Source organism: Bos grunniens, chromosome 11 (assembly GCF_055505025.1).
Source record: "Bos grunniens cultivar Pamir isolate PY7600 chromosome 11, Bosgru_T2T1.0, whole genome shotgun sequence".
NCBI lineage: Eukaryota > Metazoa > Chordata > Mammalia > Artiodactyla > Bovidae > Bos > Bos grunniens.
In genome coordinates this window covers 26,742,009-26,757,872 of record NC_141175.1, presented here as the reverse complement: position 1 = coordinate 26,757,872, position 15,864 = coordinate 26,742,009, and the positions used below count along the sequence as shown (strand labels likewise).

Here is a 15,864-nt window from a genome sequence, read left to right as displayed (position 1 = left end):
AGAGGGTCTTTCTGGAACACCCAGAGTCACTGTCTTCACCCTGAAAGTTTTGACGAATTCACTTTCTTTCTCAGCAAGCGGAGGGCTCGGAGCAGGCAGCTCAGGCTGGGAACTGGGCCAGGATGACAGGACAGGACTAGTCTTGTGGGGTGGGGTCAGTCTCCACTGCTAAAGGGAGGAGGCAGCAAGTCTGCCTGGGTGAACAGACAATGGGAAGGAACATTCCAAATGCCCCTGAGCATTCCAGAAGGCACCGGCCACTCCAAGAGCAGGGCTTTATCCACCTACAGCTCACCACCTGTGCTGAGGAGGCAATAGCTTTTTCCCCACTCTGTCTCTTGCTTGGGACCCAGCCCCCAGCTCCCACACTGGCCCTGCACCCTCTGCCCAGGAAGCCTTACCAGCCCCTCCCTGGTCCTCTCTTTCCCTTCTTCTCATCTGAGCTCACAAAGCTCTGACGGACCCGTAACTTCACTGAGCTCTTAAATTGTCCCTGCACTTGTCTGCTTGGAAGGCTTCATCTCCCCCAGATGGCCCGGCTCTTCCATGGGAGTCCTACCTCCTGCTCCCCTCAGGGTTTAGTGAGCACAGACAAGGTACAGCTGGTACGTACTTGATGAATAACTCCGTCAAATTTGACGTAAGTCATTTGCTGGAGGGCACGCTGCAAGCTCCTGCAGCCTCACCCACAGAGTCACTGGGGCCATTTACAAAGGAAATGAAAAATAATTCTTCCTTCCCAGTCCCTCATTATGCTGTTTTAAGAGGAAGACAACACCAGGTCACCAGTATTTCCACGCTCCTCAAACACATTCCGGCAGGAAGCCGTCTCTTTACCTCGCCACAGCATTCAGGACATCAGAGCTTTTTCTGGCAGTCTGAGCTCTCTGCGATTGAACCCCACTCACATCTCCAACCTCACTTTTCCCTGATACCTTTTTGGTGAGCCAACATTTTAGCCAACACAGTGGCTTGCCGTTGTTTGCCACACCACCCCCTGCTCCCCTGCACCCCTGCCCTGTACCGCTGCTAATGTCATCATCCTTGCGGCTGCCAATCTGACCTCTATTTCAAGGTACCATGAAATGTTCAGTGAAGATTTTTTTTTTTTTTTGCCCACACCATGCAGCAGGTGTGATCTTAGTTCCCCAACCAGGGACTGAACCCACGTCCCCTGCATTGGAAGCATGGAGTCTTAACCACTGGACCGCCAGGCAAGTCCCTTCAGTGAAGAGAATTATCTAGAAATTCACTATGCTAGAACATCTACATGGGTTTTGCACAGATATCACTTTCTCTATGATTTTTGCGCTGTCTACATGGATTGTTCTACTAGGCTGCAAGCTCTTTAAAGGAGTGAGGGAGTCTGGATCAAACTGCATCATCCAGGGCTCTTGGTTACAGACTTATACATACAACCCAGTAGTGCTTGGCAAAGGTGGGTGATTGGTAGAAGCTGCTATGGGTGATTATCTACAACAAGATTCCCCTAAGATAGTGAAGGGTGCCTTCGGGCATTTCATAGATGGAGAGGCCTGTTTCACGGCTGAACCTCCCCCCTACCTTTGCTGCATTCTCTCCAGTGATGACAGGAGCACACTGACTGCAGATGTAAGGGGAGAAGCTGTCTTAGAGCTCATCTGCTTATGATACCCAGCAACACAAGTGCTGTCACAGGGAGGGGAGCCCAGGTTTCATCACAACCTTGGAAGGACAGATGCGGGTCCAAGAACCATTCCAAGTGGAGACACAGAGGTACATAATCAAAAAAACAGACAGCTTTTTTCTAGCAGGTGCTGAACAGGCCACAGGAGGAGAGGAAATGATTTCTACTAAGATGGGTCAATGATATCAGATCCCAGTCCCTCTCACCCTTCCAAAACGTCAGAAAAATACAGTGATGTAAAACAGCTTTACATTGAGAGATCCAGATATGATTTTTTATATTCAAGTCCAACCCTGTAATAGGAATGGGCTGTTTCTTCCTCTTTGGCTCTGTTTCCAATTAGAAGTGTATTGTCCTTTAATACATTTAATACATACTGAGGAAACAGAGATCAAATGGCCAACATCCATTGGATCATCGAAAAAGCTAGAGAGTTCCAGAAAAACATCTACTTCTGCTTTATTGACTATGCCAAAGCCTTTGACTTGTGTGGATCACAACAAACTGGAAAATTCTTCAAGAGATGGGAATACCAGATCACCTGACCTGCCTCTTGAGAAATCTGTATGCAGGTCAAGAAGCAACAGTTAGAACTGGACATGGAACAATAGACTGGTTCCAAATAGGACAAGGAGTACGTCAAGGCTATATATTGTCACCCTACTTATCTAACTTATATGCAGAGTACATCATGAGAAATGCTGGGCTGGAGGAAACACAAGCTGGAATCAAGATTGCCGGGAGAAATATCAATAACCTGAGATATGCAGATGACACCACCCTTATGGCAGAAAGTGAAGAGGAATTGAAAAGCCTCTTGATGAAAGTGAAAGAGGAGAGTGAAAAAGTTGGCTTAAAGCTCAACATTCAGAAAACAAAGATCACGGCATCCGATCCCATCACTTCATGGCAAATAGATGGGAAACAATGGAAACGGTGACAGACTTTATTTTTGGGGGCTCTAAAATCACTGCAGATGGTGATTACAGCCATGAAATTAAAAGAGGCTTGCTCTTTGGAAGGAAAGTTATGACCAACCTAGACAGCATATCAAAAAGCAGACACATGACTTTGCCAACAAAGGTCTGTCTAGTCAAAGCTATGGTTTTTCCAGTGGTCATGTATGGATGTGAGAGTTGGACTATAAAGAATGCTGAGCGCTGAAGAATTGATGCTTTTGAACTGTGGTGTTGGAGAAGACTCTTGAGAGTCCCTTGGACTGCAAGGAGATCTGACCAGTCCATCCTAAAGGAAATCGGTCATGAATATTCAATGAAAGGACTGATGCTGAAGCTGAAACTCCAATACTTTGGCCATCTGATGTGAAGAACTGACTCATTGGAAAAGGCCCTGATGCTGAGCAAGATTGAAGGTGAGAGGAAAAGGGGATGACATAGCATGAGATGATTGGATGGCATCACCGACTCTACGGACATGAGTTTGAGTAAACTCTGGGAGTTGGTGATGGACAGGGAGGCGTGGCATGCTGCAGTCCATGGGGTCCGCAAAGAGTCGGAAACGACTGAGCGACTGAGCGACTGAACTGAATTAACTGAAAAGAATAGCTAACAGGAAGAGTAGGTTCTTCTGGCTTTAAACCCTCATACAGAACCTGGAGTTGAGGCACGTCCTTTTAGATGTTAATTGGAGAGATTAGGAAACAGCTCCTTGGAAAGCCCTCCCCTCACCCCCTAGGATGTCTGTTTCCTCTTTTGTAAAATGGGATAAGGGTGGACTCTTTCCAACCTTAACCTGAGGCTGCAGAAGTTGAGGTATTCTCTAAGAGCATTCCTTTGGATGGCATGGCTGCAAAGATCATTGTTATCTCTCTAACTGACACCTACCCTATCATGGGAAAGTAAAGTCCCAAGGTGTGGAAGCCATTCAACATAATTTCACACCCTTTGAGACAGAAGAAGGTTATCACTTCCACCCTTCCAGGATAAATGCTCCCTCTAATGCAAGACATGCAGGAAATAGCCAGCTATTCCCTGAGACAGTCTCACCCTGATAAAGTATCTTTGCAGTCTTACATGGGACCTTGTTTTCCCAGAACTGTAACTTTATTGTCATCTCTTCCTTGAGATTTCAGACCCCAGCTCTTGTTTTCCACATTAATTCAAGTTGAAGTGCAGCCTGTATCATGTTGGCAAACATTCCAAGTGGAAATGGATTTCCAGGTTCTCACTAAAAATTACCACGTTCTCACCAGCTCAATCTGGATAACATTTTGTGTCTTATGTAATGTCTATTTCCCAAAGGAATTAAAATGCTTCTGTATATCGCTCTGCCCAACAAATTTTTAATAAGGCCTGCTCCTAATTACCTCTTATGAACAAGCAGAATCTGAATCCCCCAAAACTGATTACCCAAAAATCTTTTCTTGAGCCAAGAGTATTATTTTCAAAATGGATTTGAATCAGGTGTTGAGAAGCAACGTTACATTTTATTTTGATAAATATCTGATAGGGGAGCCAGCTTTTGATGCCACAGCCCAAAAGACTGGCTACTGGGTGTCTGGAAGCCTTCCCATGCCCAGGTTCAGTCTTACCTGCGCAAGGATAGTCACTGTTTATAAAGCGCTTTGGTTGGCTCTCTCATGATATAAGCAGGCGTCAGAGTAATTCTCTCCAGCCGAAAGATGAGGAGTCTGAGGGTCAGAGTGGTTTGTTGACTTACTTAACAACATTTAAGCATAAGACATTCCCAAGTTCACAAGACCAGCTAACGGAAGAGCCAGATACACTTCTAGCCTTCTCTTCAAACCACATCACATTGAAGTGTATTCTGGCAAAACACTGACAGCAGTATAGGCTCTAGAGAATGAAGAAGGCTTCTATTTAGAGAGACGGTGAAAAAAGCTTACAGAATTTTGTTGCAAAACCATAATGTCTTGAGATGGATGCAGGTGAATCAAAGTCAAAGGAACTCAGTGGAGAAAGAGATTCTTCTGGCTTTGAGGGTAAGGAGAACAAAGGAGGCTCTTCCAGGGCGAGACTGAAGGAGGAAACAGAACAGGCTCTCTCTTGAAAGCAGGACTCCATCTTGGGCCGGACTGTGGACTTTGAGCTATATGCCCAGTATCTATGGAAACGACATACCAACAGAAAACCAGGCCCCCATTGCCTAAAAGAATACCTTAATTATCTGTGTGACCAAATAGAATCATACATTCTATTATGCTTATTGGGGTATGACCACAAGCCTATTGATAATTGTCCACTGTTAACTACCTAAGGCTTAAGGCTTATGAATCACGGGTTAACTTTGATTGTATCTTTCTTTTTCCTTTGTTCCGACTAGTTTCAGGGAATTTGGGGGAGGTGGGTTTGGACACGTACACTTAGGGTATATAAGGTTTTCCTAAAAACTGGTCGGGGTCCTTGGCTAAGAGGAGACTCTACCTTGGGCCCGTTGGTGTAATAAACTGCACTCCACTATCTGCATTATTCTTCTGAGTGAGTTTGTTTTCCGGAACACGTGGCTACAACAAGACTTCTGAGCTGGTCCTAGAAGGATGGCTGGATGTGGCACACATGGCTTACAACAAAGTAGACAGAGAAACTCCTGGTGCTTGCTCCTGAATGTGACCCAGAGGACACAGAAAGCACCGCAAGGAGGGGAGAATGCTGCTTGCAAGGTGGCCCACGTGTTTGACTCTGCTGGCCCCTCTGCAGGTCAGGTCTCCTGACTTTCCAACTCTTATGGCTTCAAGTGAGGAAATACTATGTCCAAAGTCTGGCTCCTCAGTCATGGAGAATCAGGTGTGCTACCAGGCAGATGGGAAGCACTTTAGAGTGATCACAAAGGAAGGGAAGAAAGGGAGGGAGGGAGGGAGAAAAGGGGGAGACACCAGAGAGGAGGCCTGTGGTGGAGTCCTGGTGGGTATGACCTTTATCTTCAACAGGCGGTTTTCCAAATTATCTCAGCAAGTTTCTGCCGAGAGGTTTTAGTGAGTGAGTTTGTTGTGTTTGTTTCATTGTACTTTTGTTTCAAGCTAATATACTCAATCAGAAGGGCCTCATGCCAGCATTATGGAAAGGAGCTCTCAAACACAATAGTTGTTTTTTTTTTTTTTAGCTTTTGTGATTCTGGTCACTGGGATTTTGGAGTTTCCAGACAGACTGACAGCTCAGGTCCAAATCACTCTTCTTTTGAGACTCAGCTTTAATATCTCCTTTCCCACCAGCCCTCCCTAGGCCTTCATGTCCTTCTTGTCTTTCATGGTCTTGATAACAATAGCCCCTGTACCATAGATGTGTGTATGTGTGTATATAAAAAACACATACTTATATATATATATATATATATATCATACACACACACACACATATATATATGTATGTACGTATATATACACCTACCCATTTATAGGGGTTTCCCGGGTGGTGCTAATGGCAAAGAATCCGCCTGCCAATGCAGGAGACTCAAGAGATGAGGGTTTGACCCCTGGGTTAGGAGGATTCCCTGAAAAGGAAATGGCAACCACTCTAGTATTCTTGCTTGGGAAATCCATGGAGTTGCAAAGAGTCAGACATGATTGAGCAACTGAACACACACACATACATATCTCATACACTCGACCTATAGACTTCTTGATAGGACCAGATCATAGCCACTTGAGCTCAAGGATCTGTGACGTGTTCTGTAGACTCAGAGCCTACACAGCATCTGGCACATAGGTGCTTAGGAGAATGAATGGCAAGCAGATACATTTCATCCCTGTGGGGCCTTCCCATTTTCATGGGGCTCTGGACAAAATACAGCGTAAATAATGGGCCCTGAATGAATCAGGAAAGCATCCCCAACAAACTGAAAACAATTTCACAGAGTGCAATCTAGAAACTTTTGTTCTTTTATTGCCTGCAAAGTTTATTTGAAAGTCTAGTATAGAAGGGAGATCTTCCCCATTTGTCTCATGTCAGTTGACACCCCACAACTCTGCTGTTACGGAAATTAGAATGTTCAGCCTGTCAATGATACAAGTATCTTTGGTGATCCTTAACATTTTCAGATCCTGATAGATAAGACCCTAATGCTGGGAAAGACTGAAGGCAGGAGGAGAAGGGGATGATGAAGGATGAAATGGTTGGATGGCATCACTGACTCAGTGGATATGAGTTTGAGCAAGCTCCAGAAGTTGGTAATGGACAAGGAAGCCTGGCATGCTGCAGTCCATGGGGTTGCAAAGAGTCAGGCATGACCGAGCGACTGAACAACAACAACAACATTTTGAGAGCTTGCAAAGAACCCTTTATAAATCTGAGGAAGGGACTTCCCTGGTGGTCCAGTGATTAAGAATCTACTCACCAATGCAGGGGACATGGGTTCGATCCCTGCTCTGAGAGGGTTCCACATGTCACAGAGCAACCAAGCCTGTGTGCCACCACAACTACTGAGCCTGTGAACCTAGAGTCCAGGAACCATGATGACAGAAGCCACTGAAATGAGAAGCCCATTGACTGCAACTAGGGAGTAGCCCCTGCTGGCTATAACTAAAGCCTGCACATCAATGGGAGATCCAGCACAGCCAAAACTAACTAAATAAAATAAAACAAATCTGAGGAAGTTATCCCTAGAGGGTAGACACAAAATTTTACATTACAGGCCAGTTTCTCTCAAAATATCATTCATGGGTTTTCTCAGGACTATCTTTGAGCTCATATTTCCTTCTAATAGTAGGTTTTTAAACATAAGAGCACAATTTGAGAGTAAACTGCTAAAGCCATAAAGCAAAGTAGGTGTAATGTGTAATGTTAGTCGATCAGTTGTGTCCGACTCTTTGCAACTCCATAGACTCTGGCCCGCCAGGCTCCTCTGTGCATGGAATGCTCCAGGCAAGAGTACTGGGGTGGGTTGCGATGCCCTTCTCCAGGAGATCTTCCCAACCCAGAGATCAAACCCAGGTCTCCCACATTGCAGGCAGATTCTTTACCATTTGAGCTACCCAGGGAGCCCTTTAGCGAATTAGGTAATAATGCGCTATTATCTGGAAAATCTCTCTTGTTCTATTAAAATGTCTTTATCATCAAATGTTTAGATGCTCCTGATTCTATGATAGCATTTAAAAATTTTTTTGTTCTAATCCTTGTCTCTGGGTAGTTATATCATCAGAATTTTGGGGTCGAGATTTGTATTTCTTAAGTTTTAGGCCCCGACAATTGCTCACTGAATGGAATTCCAATTATATTTTATTGTAAAATAAACAGTTTTGTGAAGTGAAAAGCATTATACAGAAAAAAAAAAAAAAAGATATTCCAGCTTTACCAGGTTCTGAGATTACCAAAGGCAAGTCCCAAGACAGAGAACATGTTACAGAAAGCATAAAGGAAATGGGCCTTGAATGACTAAATGAATGGATAAACCCAGTCTTTGAAGGATAAGCAGCAAGAGTATTTTCTAAAAACCAAATTACAGGAGCTATTCAGGAAACGACCGCTTGGATGGACACATGGAATCACTAGGCAAGAACTCTTCTGTTATATGTAAATAAGTTTTACTAAAATTCAAACTGTTGGATTAGAGATGGTTCAAAGGCACTCTCGGGCCCTCCCACCTGCCTCGGGCCCTAACACCTGTAAGTGTTGCCTATCACTTAACACTCTTGAGGAGAAAATTTGGTGCAATTGTTTTTGCTTGGTGGAAAAACAGTGGCTCAAGAGAATTGGGCTAGACCTCAGGTGGCACTAGTGGTAAGGAATCTGCCTGCTAACGCAGGACATGCAAGAGATGCAGGTTCAATCCCCGGACCAAGAAGATCAACTGGAGAAGGAATAGCACTTCGTTCCAGTATTCTTGCCTGGAAAATCCCATGGACAGAGGACCCTGGCTGGCTACAGTCCATGAGATCACAAAGAGTTGGACACGACTGAGCGAATGAGCACAGAACAGAACCAGAAGAACAATCTTTGGCTATTTAGTTACCTCTGAGAATTTATCTCTTTCTTCATCTGCAAAATAATATGCAGTAGAGACTGAGCAGGTAGAAGCAGGTGGAGGTGTGTGGGGGACAGGACGCCAAGTGGTTGGTGGGACTGAATACAGAAGATCTGGAACACCATGCCTTATTCTGCCTGGTAGCAGGGAGCTGGGAGAGGCCACTGTGCTGGAGAAAGCACAGAACTCAGTGGCTAAGAATCTCAGGGCAGGGGATGTAGCCTCGTGGTGGATCCTGCTACCCTGGAAACATGGTAGACAACACTATTTGATTCAGGCTCATTTTCCTATTGAACCTCCGCAGAACCTCACTTCCTCCTCTATAGACCATTCTATGGTGCCACTGCCTTTGGCACAGGAAATAAAACCTATTTTCCACCTTGGTTCTTTGAGAGTAAACGAGCGGATCATCTATCATGATGGCAAAAACATCTTGTTATAGGTTGCAAGTCATTTTCACTTCCTTTCTTTCCTTTGGGACTCCACCACTGAGGTGACAGGCCGGGGCTTATTATTTCCATCATGTAGATAAGGAAACAGATTCAGAGAGGCAGAGATCTGGCAAATGTAGCACAGCTAGGATAGAATCTCAGGTCTGTCAGATTCTAAATCCCATGATTTTTTTAAACTTACTCTCTTTTAAAAAAAAAATTGGAGTATAGTTGCTTTAGAATGTTGTGTTAGTTTCTGCTGAATAGTGAAATGCATCAGTTATATGTATGCATATATCTCTTCCCTCTTGGACCTCCCTCTCAGCCCACGCCCTATCCCATCCATCTATGTCATCACAGAGCACCGAGCTGAGCTCCTTGTGCTATATAGCAGGTTTCCACTATCTGTTTTACACGTGGCAGTGCACATATGTCAAATACTGTGTATTAACGCATGTGAGAGCCAAAGAATTGATGCTTTTGAATTGTGGAGCTGGTGAAGATGCTTGAGAGTCCCCTGAACTGTAAGGAGGTCAAACCTGTCAATCCTAAAGGAAATCAACTATGAATATTCATTGCTGATATGACTGATGCTGAAGCTGAAGCTTCAATACTTGGGCCACTGATGGGAAGAGCCAACTCATTGGAAAAGACCCTGATGCTGGGAAAGATTGAGGGCAGGAGGAGAAGGGGACGACAGAGGACGAGATGGTTAGATAGCATCACCAACTCATGAATTTTGAGCAAACTCTGGGAGATATTGGAGGATAGAGGAGCCTGGCATGCTATATAGTTATGGGGTCGTAAAGAGATGACTTAGTGACTGCACAAGTGGAATCTAGAAAAATGGTACAGATAAAGCTATTTGCACTGCATTAATTAACTTCTTACTTTAATATGCCATCATGAAATTACATCTACCTTCCGCTTGTGCCCCAACAACATGCATCAGTGTCATTCTGCCTTGGCTTGTGGTTAACTGTGTCTCTACAATTAGCTTCTGAGTTCCTGAAGAGCAGGCAGGACTATCCTTTAGCCGCTTCTCTATGCCTCCACCACAAGGCTTCCCAAAAAGGAGATACACAGCCAGTGTTTATTATTTATAGGGCACTCACCAAACACTGATGCTTGCTCTGTGGCAGACCCTGTGCTAGCCACCAGGTTTTATGTTAATGGAAGTGAGCTGACTGTCCTCTATAACAGTGGTCCCCAACTTTTTTGGCACCAGTGACAGTTTTTGTGGAAGACAATTTTTCCATGGACTGGGCGGGGTGGGATTATTTTAGGACGATTTAAGTGCATTACATTTATTGTGCACTTTATTTCTGTTATTAATACTTTCTATTATTATTACATCAGCTCCACCGCAGATCATCAGGCATTAAATCCTAGAGACTGGGGACTCCTGCTCTACAGGACTGATGAATGAAACCTGCAAAACTGTGCCCCATAGGGTTAACAGAAATCCTTGACTTCCACAGAACAGCAGATAAGGGAACAGACTGTTAAAAAAACAAACAAAAAAACCCTGCTTGTAACCTGCCTTTACTGATTAAGCTTGGTTTAGTTTTTTTCTTTAATTGCATTCCCTCCAAGTTTCACATAGCGAGGTAATAATATCACAACACTTCTTAACCACTCCTATAGATAACTCCTCTGACTACGGATCACTATAGGAACAACAGGCACTTAAGCTGTTTTCCAGAAACTTGGCATCAACTCCTGTCTAGTCAGGCTGACTAAAGCAGGTAGGGACCGCTGACACTAAAACTGGGCCTGCACAGTTGTCTGATGAGTGACTTTTTGATGTCAGAGGGCCAAAACATCCATCCTCAGATCTTGCTAAAGCACCTCCATTTTTGAACATGCATCCCATGAAGAAGCATGTAACCCGGACACATCTGCACCGAATGCTGATAACTCACCTTTTCTCTACTCGCATCACCTTGCCCCAGGCCTCAGACAACCTTCTTTATATATAAATATGTCACGCCCTTTGCCTTCAAGGCAGTGGGTCTGAGACTCCTTCTCCTGGCTGTTTTGTCCATCAGCTCCTTGGCTGGCTGTCTTGAGTCAGCTCTTTCCCTGCCACAAACCTCACCATCTCAGCGTTTGGCTTGCCATGCGTCAGGCAAATGAGCCTGGTTCGGTTACCACCAGCCACAAACCAGGAAGGACCATGCCCAGCCCCGTGTTTTTCAAGTCTCACTCCAGCAGGTTGTACGGTGGAGGGGCTTGGAGGGAGGGTGATGAGAGGCTGCCAAGAGAATCCAGGGGACAGGCAGGGCCGTGGGCTGCTGGGCGGGTCAGGGTACCCCATCGTTAATGTCTGTCCTGATCGCCAGTCTTCTTGTGACACTGGGAAAATAATCTACATTTTCTGAACTTCAGTTGGGTCAGGGTACCCTGTCTTTAATGTCTGTCCTGATCGCCAGTCTTCTTGTGACACTGGGAAAATTATCTACGTTTTCTGAACTTCAGTTTTGGACAGTTCTAAAGAGAGACTGGATGGAATTTCTTTATATTTTGCATACAAAGTCTTTTGAAGTTGAGGGTTTGTGGTTCCCGGCCTTGCAGGGGGTGGCGGGGGCAGGGGCCTCTCTGGTTACCCTGCTCCACCCCACGCTCTCCTCACAGCTGACACTACAGCAGTGAGGTGACTCTCCTGAAGCCTAAACGGGGTCAGGTCAGTAACAGTAAATGTACCAGGCTGACCTCACAGATAGAGGGCAGAGGCTACCAGCCGCTTTGTTCACTCAGCTGGATTCCAGGATGTCTCACCGTTCAGCCTGAGACAGAAGGGACTACTGAAAAATGCCTATTCACCAAGATGAAGACTGCCTTGGTGAACATTTGTACTTTTAAGCAGCATTAAAGGAAGAGTTTTCTTCCCAGCCCTTCTCCTGGGCCTTCATTACATAAACCACATCTTTCTCTGTTACTCTCCCCTCTAACCTATCAGACCTGTCTTTCTTTCTTTTATTCTTTTTCCCTGTGGAAGGAAGTGGCATACTTCCTCTGTGATTCTTTTTTGTATTTTGTCCTTGGACAACTCTCAAAGGAGAGGAAGACTTTGCCTACTTTCTGACTATTTGATAACCAGAGCAGTGGCTGAGTTTAAATATGGTTGTTAAGAGTCTGCCAAGAATCTAAACTCCATCTACCAGGATAAAACTTCACCTTCTTGGAAAAAAGTCTACTCTGAGGTGGACTGGGGAAGGTAGAAACGGGGGCTGATGTTGGTCATGTACATCAGTTGTACCATAAAACGCTGAGGGATTTTTAATGTTTATACACGCTCCTCCCTTATCTTGAGGTGGATTTTATTTTCAGTGTGGAGTCCCTCCAGCATGTAAATAAAATACTTCATTTCCTGCATTTGAACTATTTCTTCAAAGGCAAAATCGCTCTCACTGTAAACAAATAGTGAGAAACGTGGTACACACAGCTCTCTTAAACACAGAGTGACAGCCTGCATGACCTTTCCTCAGAGGAAAGTGGCTTTGACAAATCTCATTTATTTGTACTTTCCTTGGGGCTGAGGGAAGACAATGTGGAGGCACAGGCTCACTCCTGGGTAATAAAATGATAGAAGATGTGACTTTGAAAGCTATGGAGAGTGGTATAAAAATTTAGGAAAATGACCATCCCACTTCTGTGCAAAAGCAGTTTATGTCTATTTATGTCAATGATAAATGCATTTCTCAGTGCTTCCATATAGAAGATCTCTACATACTAAAACCAATGGCTCAGCTCCTCTTAGAAATGTCACAGTGATCTTATAACATGCACACCTGCCACTTTTTGTCCTTTCTACGCACATGCAAGGAGAGAATTTTATAGATACCTCGAGCTCTCGGGGGTCAGCATTGGATTCATGATAATCATGGATTCTTGACATTCACTAGTGATCCGTGCTTACTGCATGAATAAAATTAGTAATTTAATAAGTACCTGCAAACCCAGCCCCCAAAGCAGTGGCTAAGACTTTGACACAATCTGTATCTAACCACGTGGCTAAACTTCCGTCTCACCCTTTGCCTCTTATGCATGGGAGGCAACCATCGGTTTTAATCCTGTCTTCATCACTCTCTTGCTTTCTTTTTTGTGTGATTTTATTGCTTTTATTTGTGGTTCTATAAAATATATTTTTATCTGATCTGTGTTTAATTTAAAGTATTTTGAGACTGACTTTTAGCACTTAATGTTTCAGTGTTGCTGAAGTTCCACTGTTTGGATGACTGTGTGAGTATACCACAGTTTATTTTCCACTCTCCTTTTGATGGGCATTTGGGTTGTTTCCCAGTTTTGCTATTGTGAACGGTGCAGCTATGAGCATTCTTATATATACCTTTTTTATATGCACAGGATGGTATTGCTGGAGCAAAGGCTATGTGAGATGTTCAACTTCAGGAGAGAATGACAATGTTTAATATTTTATATAATCATCCCAACACACATACATGCACGTGAACGGATCATATTGCTCAAATTGGTATTCCTGCATTTAAATGATAAGAGCACTATTATATATTTGGTATTCTAGTCAGAAAAAATTAAAAGAAAAACAATGCATTTCTTCCACAAACCACAGATTATCCAAGTATAAAGAAAAAGGAATGTCTTAGATCATGCCAAATCTAGAACCGATACAACTGATAAATTCAGCAAAACTGAAACATCACTGCGGTACAAATACCTTTCATGGAACGGTTTTATCTAATGTCCTTGGCTTCTGCGGTGGCTCAGTGGTGAAGAATCTGCCTGCCAATGCGGGAGACACAAGTTGGATCCCTGGGCTGGGAAAATCCCCTAGAGAAAGAAATGGCAACCCTCTCCAGTATTCTTGCCTGGGAAATCCCAAGGACAGAGGAGACTAGCAGGCAACAGTCCACGGGGTTGCAAAAGAGTTGGACCCGATTTAGTCACTAAACAACAATGGGGGAATTTTAACTTCTAAACAGTAGAAAATGCTGGGAAGAATTCATATTTTAGAACTTGATAAAATGTAGATGACCATCCATGCTGACTTTAATATACATCAGAACTCCCTACTTCCTTTTAAATTCAAAGCTTTGGGGATCTATATATTTTTCTTATCTGCATATAAAGGAACCTTTGTTGCAAAAGCCCTCCCATGCACTTCCTCTTTGACTGAGGTGTGCTATGCAGGGCTTAGTCACTTAGTCATGTCCAACTCTTTGCGACCCCATGGACTGCAGCCCGCCAAGCTCCTCTGTCCATGGGGATCCTCCAGGCAAGAATACTGGAGTGGGTTGCCATGCCCTCCTCCAGGGGATCTTCTGAACCCAGAAATCAAACCGGGGTCTCCTGCATTGCAAGCGGATTCTTTACCAGCTAAGCTACCAGGGGAGCCGGAGAAACATGTAGATACCTTTAACAAGCAAAATGATGCAATTAGTTGCTTGTCCATAATCATCAAGAAACACTATTATCTGGGATTTTTACTCTTCTTTACCAGATGCTGTCAAAGTCTGAACTCTGTTTGGTGTTTTGATTGAACAATTACTCTTCTTGTTCAGAAATTTCTTGACTTATCTCTGGAACAAAACACATTCCTTTACATTTTTTAAAAAATGTCCATTTTTCTTTTGGGGTGGAAAACCACTAGAGTTGAAACAAACTGGCTACTTGGAGTTATAATTCCATGTGAAGCCATAGTTGATGAAGACAAGGTTTTCTGGCCTGAAAAATTTTTTAAAAAGGTTGAAAAACAACTTACCTTCACATAGAGCTGCTGAAATTCCTCGAGATTCAGTCTCCCGCTTGGACAGTCCTTGAGAAATCCTTTGTACCACTGCTTGAGTTCATGCTCATTAAACTCTGTGCTCTTCACCAGGTCCTCCATCACTTCAGGGGCCAGTTTGCTATTCTGTTTCCCCATTCTGCCTGAAGAAAAGCAAATTAATGCAATTAGTGCTGTGCCTGTGATCATTTCAAGCTTGATTAGGAGCCAAGCTAGAGTTCTGAGCAGTCCCTTGGTTGGAAGTCCCTCTAGCGTGTCTGATCAGTCTTCCCAAATCTGTTTCCTTCTATTTGATATTCTAGAAAAGAGATGCATGAAAAAGGTTTCTCAAAAGGCTGTTGGCTTCATCTTCCTTTGTCATGTGTCATCTTTTACACACATTGACTCCCACAAGGAAAGCCAATCATCTCCTTTTATGCTATTCAGGTAAAGTATACGGAAACTGTTTATAATCTCATTTTATGAATTATGATTCCTTAGCACTTACTGCCCAGATACCTAATTCTGCATTTAGTTTGCAGGATTACTAAGTGGGGCTATTGACAAGAACAATAAGAAGGCTTTATTGGCAAATCATCAAAAAATGGCTTTGAAAACATGATCAGCAATGGTGGTTGTTCTAATTCTAAAGTTTCTGCTGTTTTTTCTTTTTCAAATGGAAACAGCTCATTTTTACTGGTCACATTAGCTCTCTATTTCTCTTTTCATCTTCAGAGACTTCCTACAACATTGCCTTCAGTGTTGACAACCTCTGGGTGGCTTTTTATTTTAAGATTGGTTAGTGAATTTCAGTTGATATAATTTCATTATTTTATTATTACTGCTAGTAAGTAAAAATGATAGTGCATAAAATAAAATATAAAATATATCAATCATGGGCCAGGTTGTGTGACCAACATCACTCTCAAGTGTAGGTGGGCAGAGCATAGGTTTAGAGTTATCCCTGATTTGGCCAGCCATTTATCTTGTGTGCTGCTTAGAGAAATATTAATTATCTGCTTTATCGTCAATTTCTTTCCCAATAAAGCACACATTAAAAAAAGAAAAACTAAAAAACTCTTTCA

At 43.5% G+C, this 15,864-nt stretch overlaps 1 protein-coding gene and 1 long non-coding RNA gene across 2 annotated transcripts in view; one reads left to right on the top strand and one right to left on the bottom strand.

Annotated features, from left to right (window-relative positions):
* The window catches only part of VSNL1 (visinin like 1), a 120,846-nt gene that overhangs the window by 55,659 nt on the left and 49,323 nt on the right, over positions 1 to 15,864 (bottom strand). Inside the window, exon 2 of the mRNA XM_086323575.1 lies at positions 14,777 to 14,943. Coding sequence (XP_086179701.1) covers positions 14,777 to 14,938 — 162 coding nt within the window. The 5' untranslated portion in view covers positions 14,939 to 14,943. The remainder of the gene's footprint in view (positions 1 to 14,776; positions 14,944 to 15,864) is intronic.
* LOC147362758 (uncharacterized) lies at positions 11,126 to 15,228 on the top strand. Its single transcript, XR_015135801.1, has 3 exons — positions 11,126 to 11,250; positions 13,247 to 13,278; positions 15,103 to 15,228. It is a non-coding gene; the product is annotated as an uncharacterized LOC147362758 (long non-coding RNA).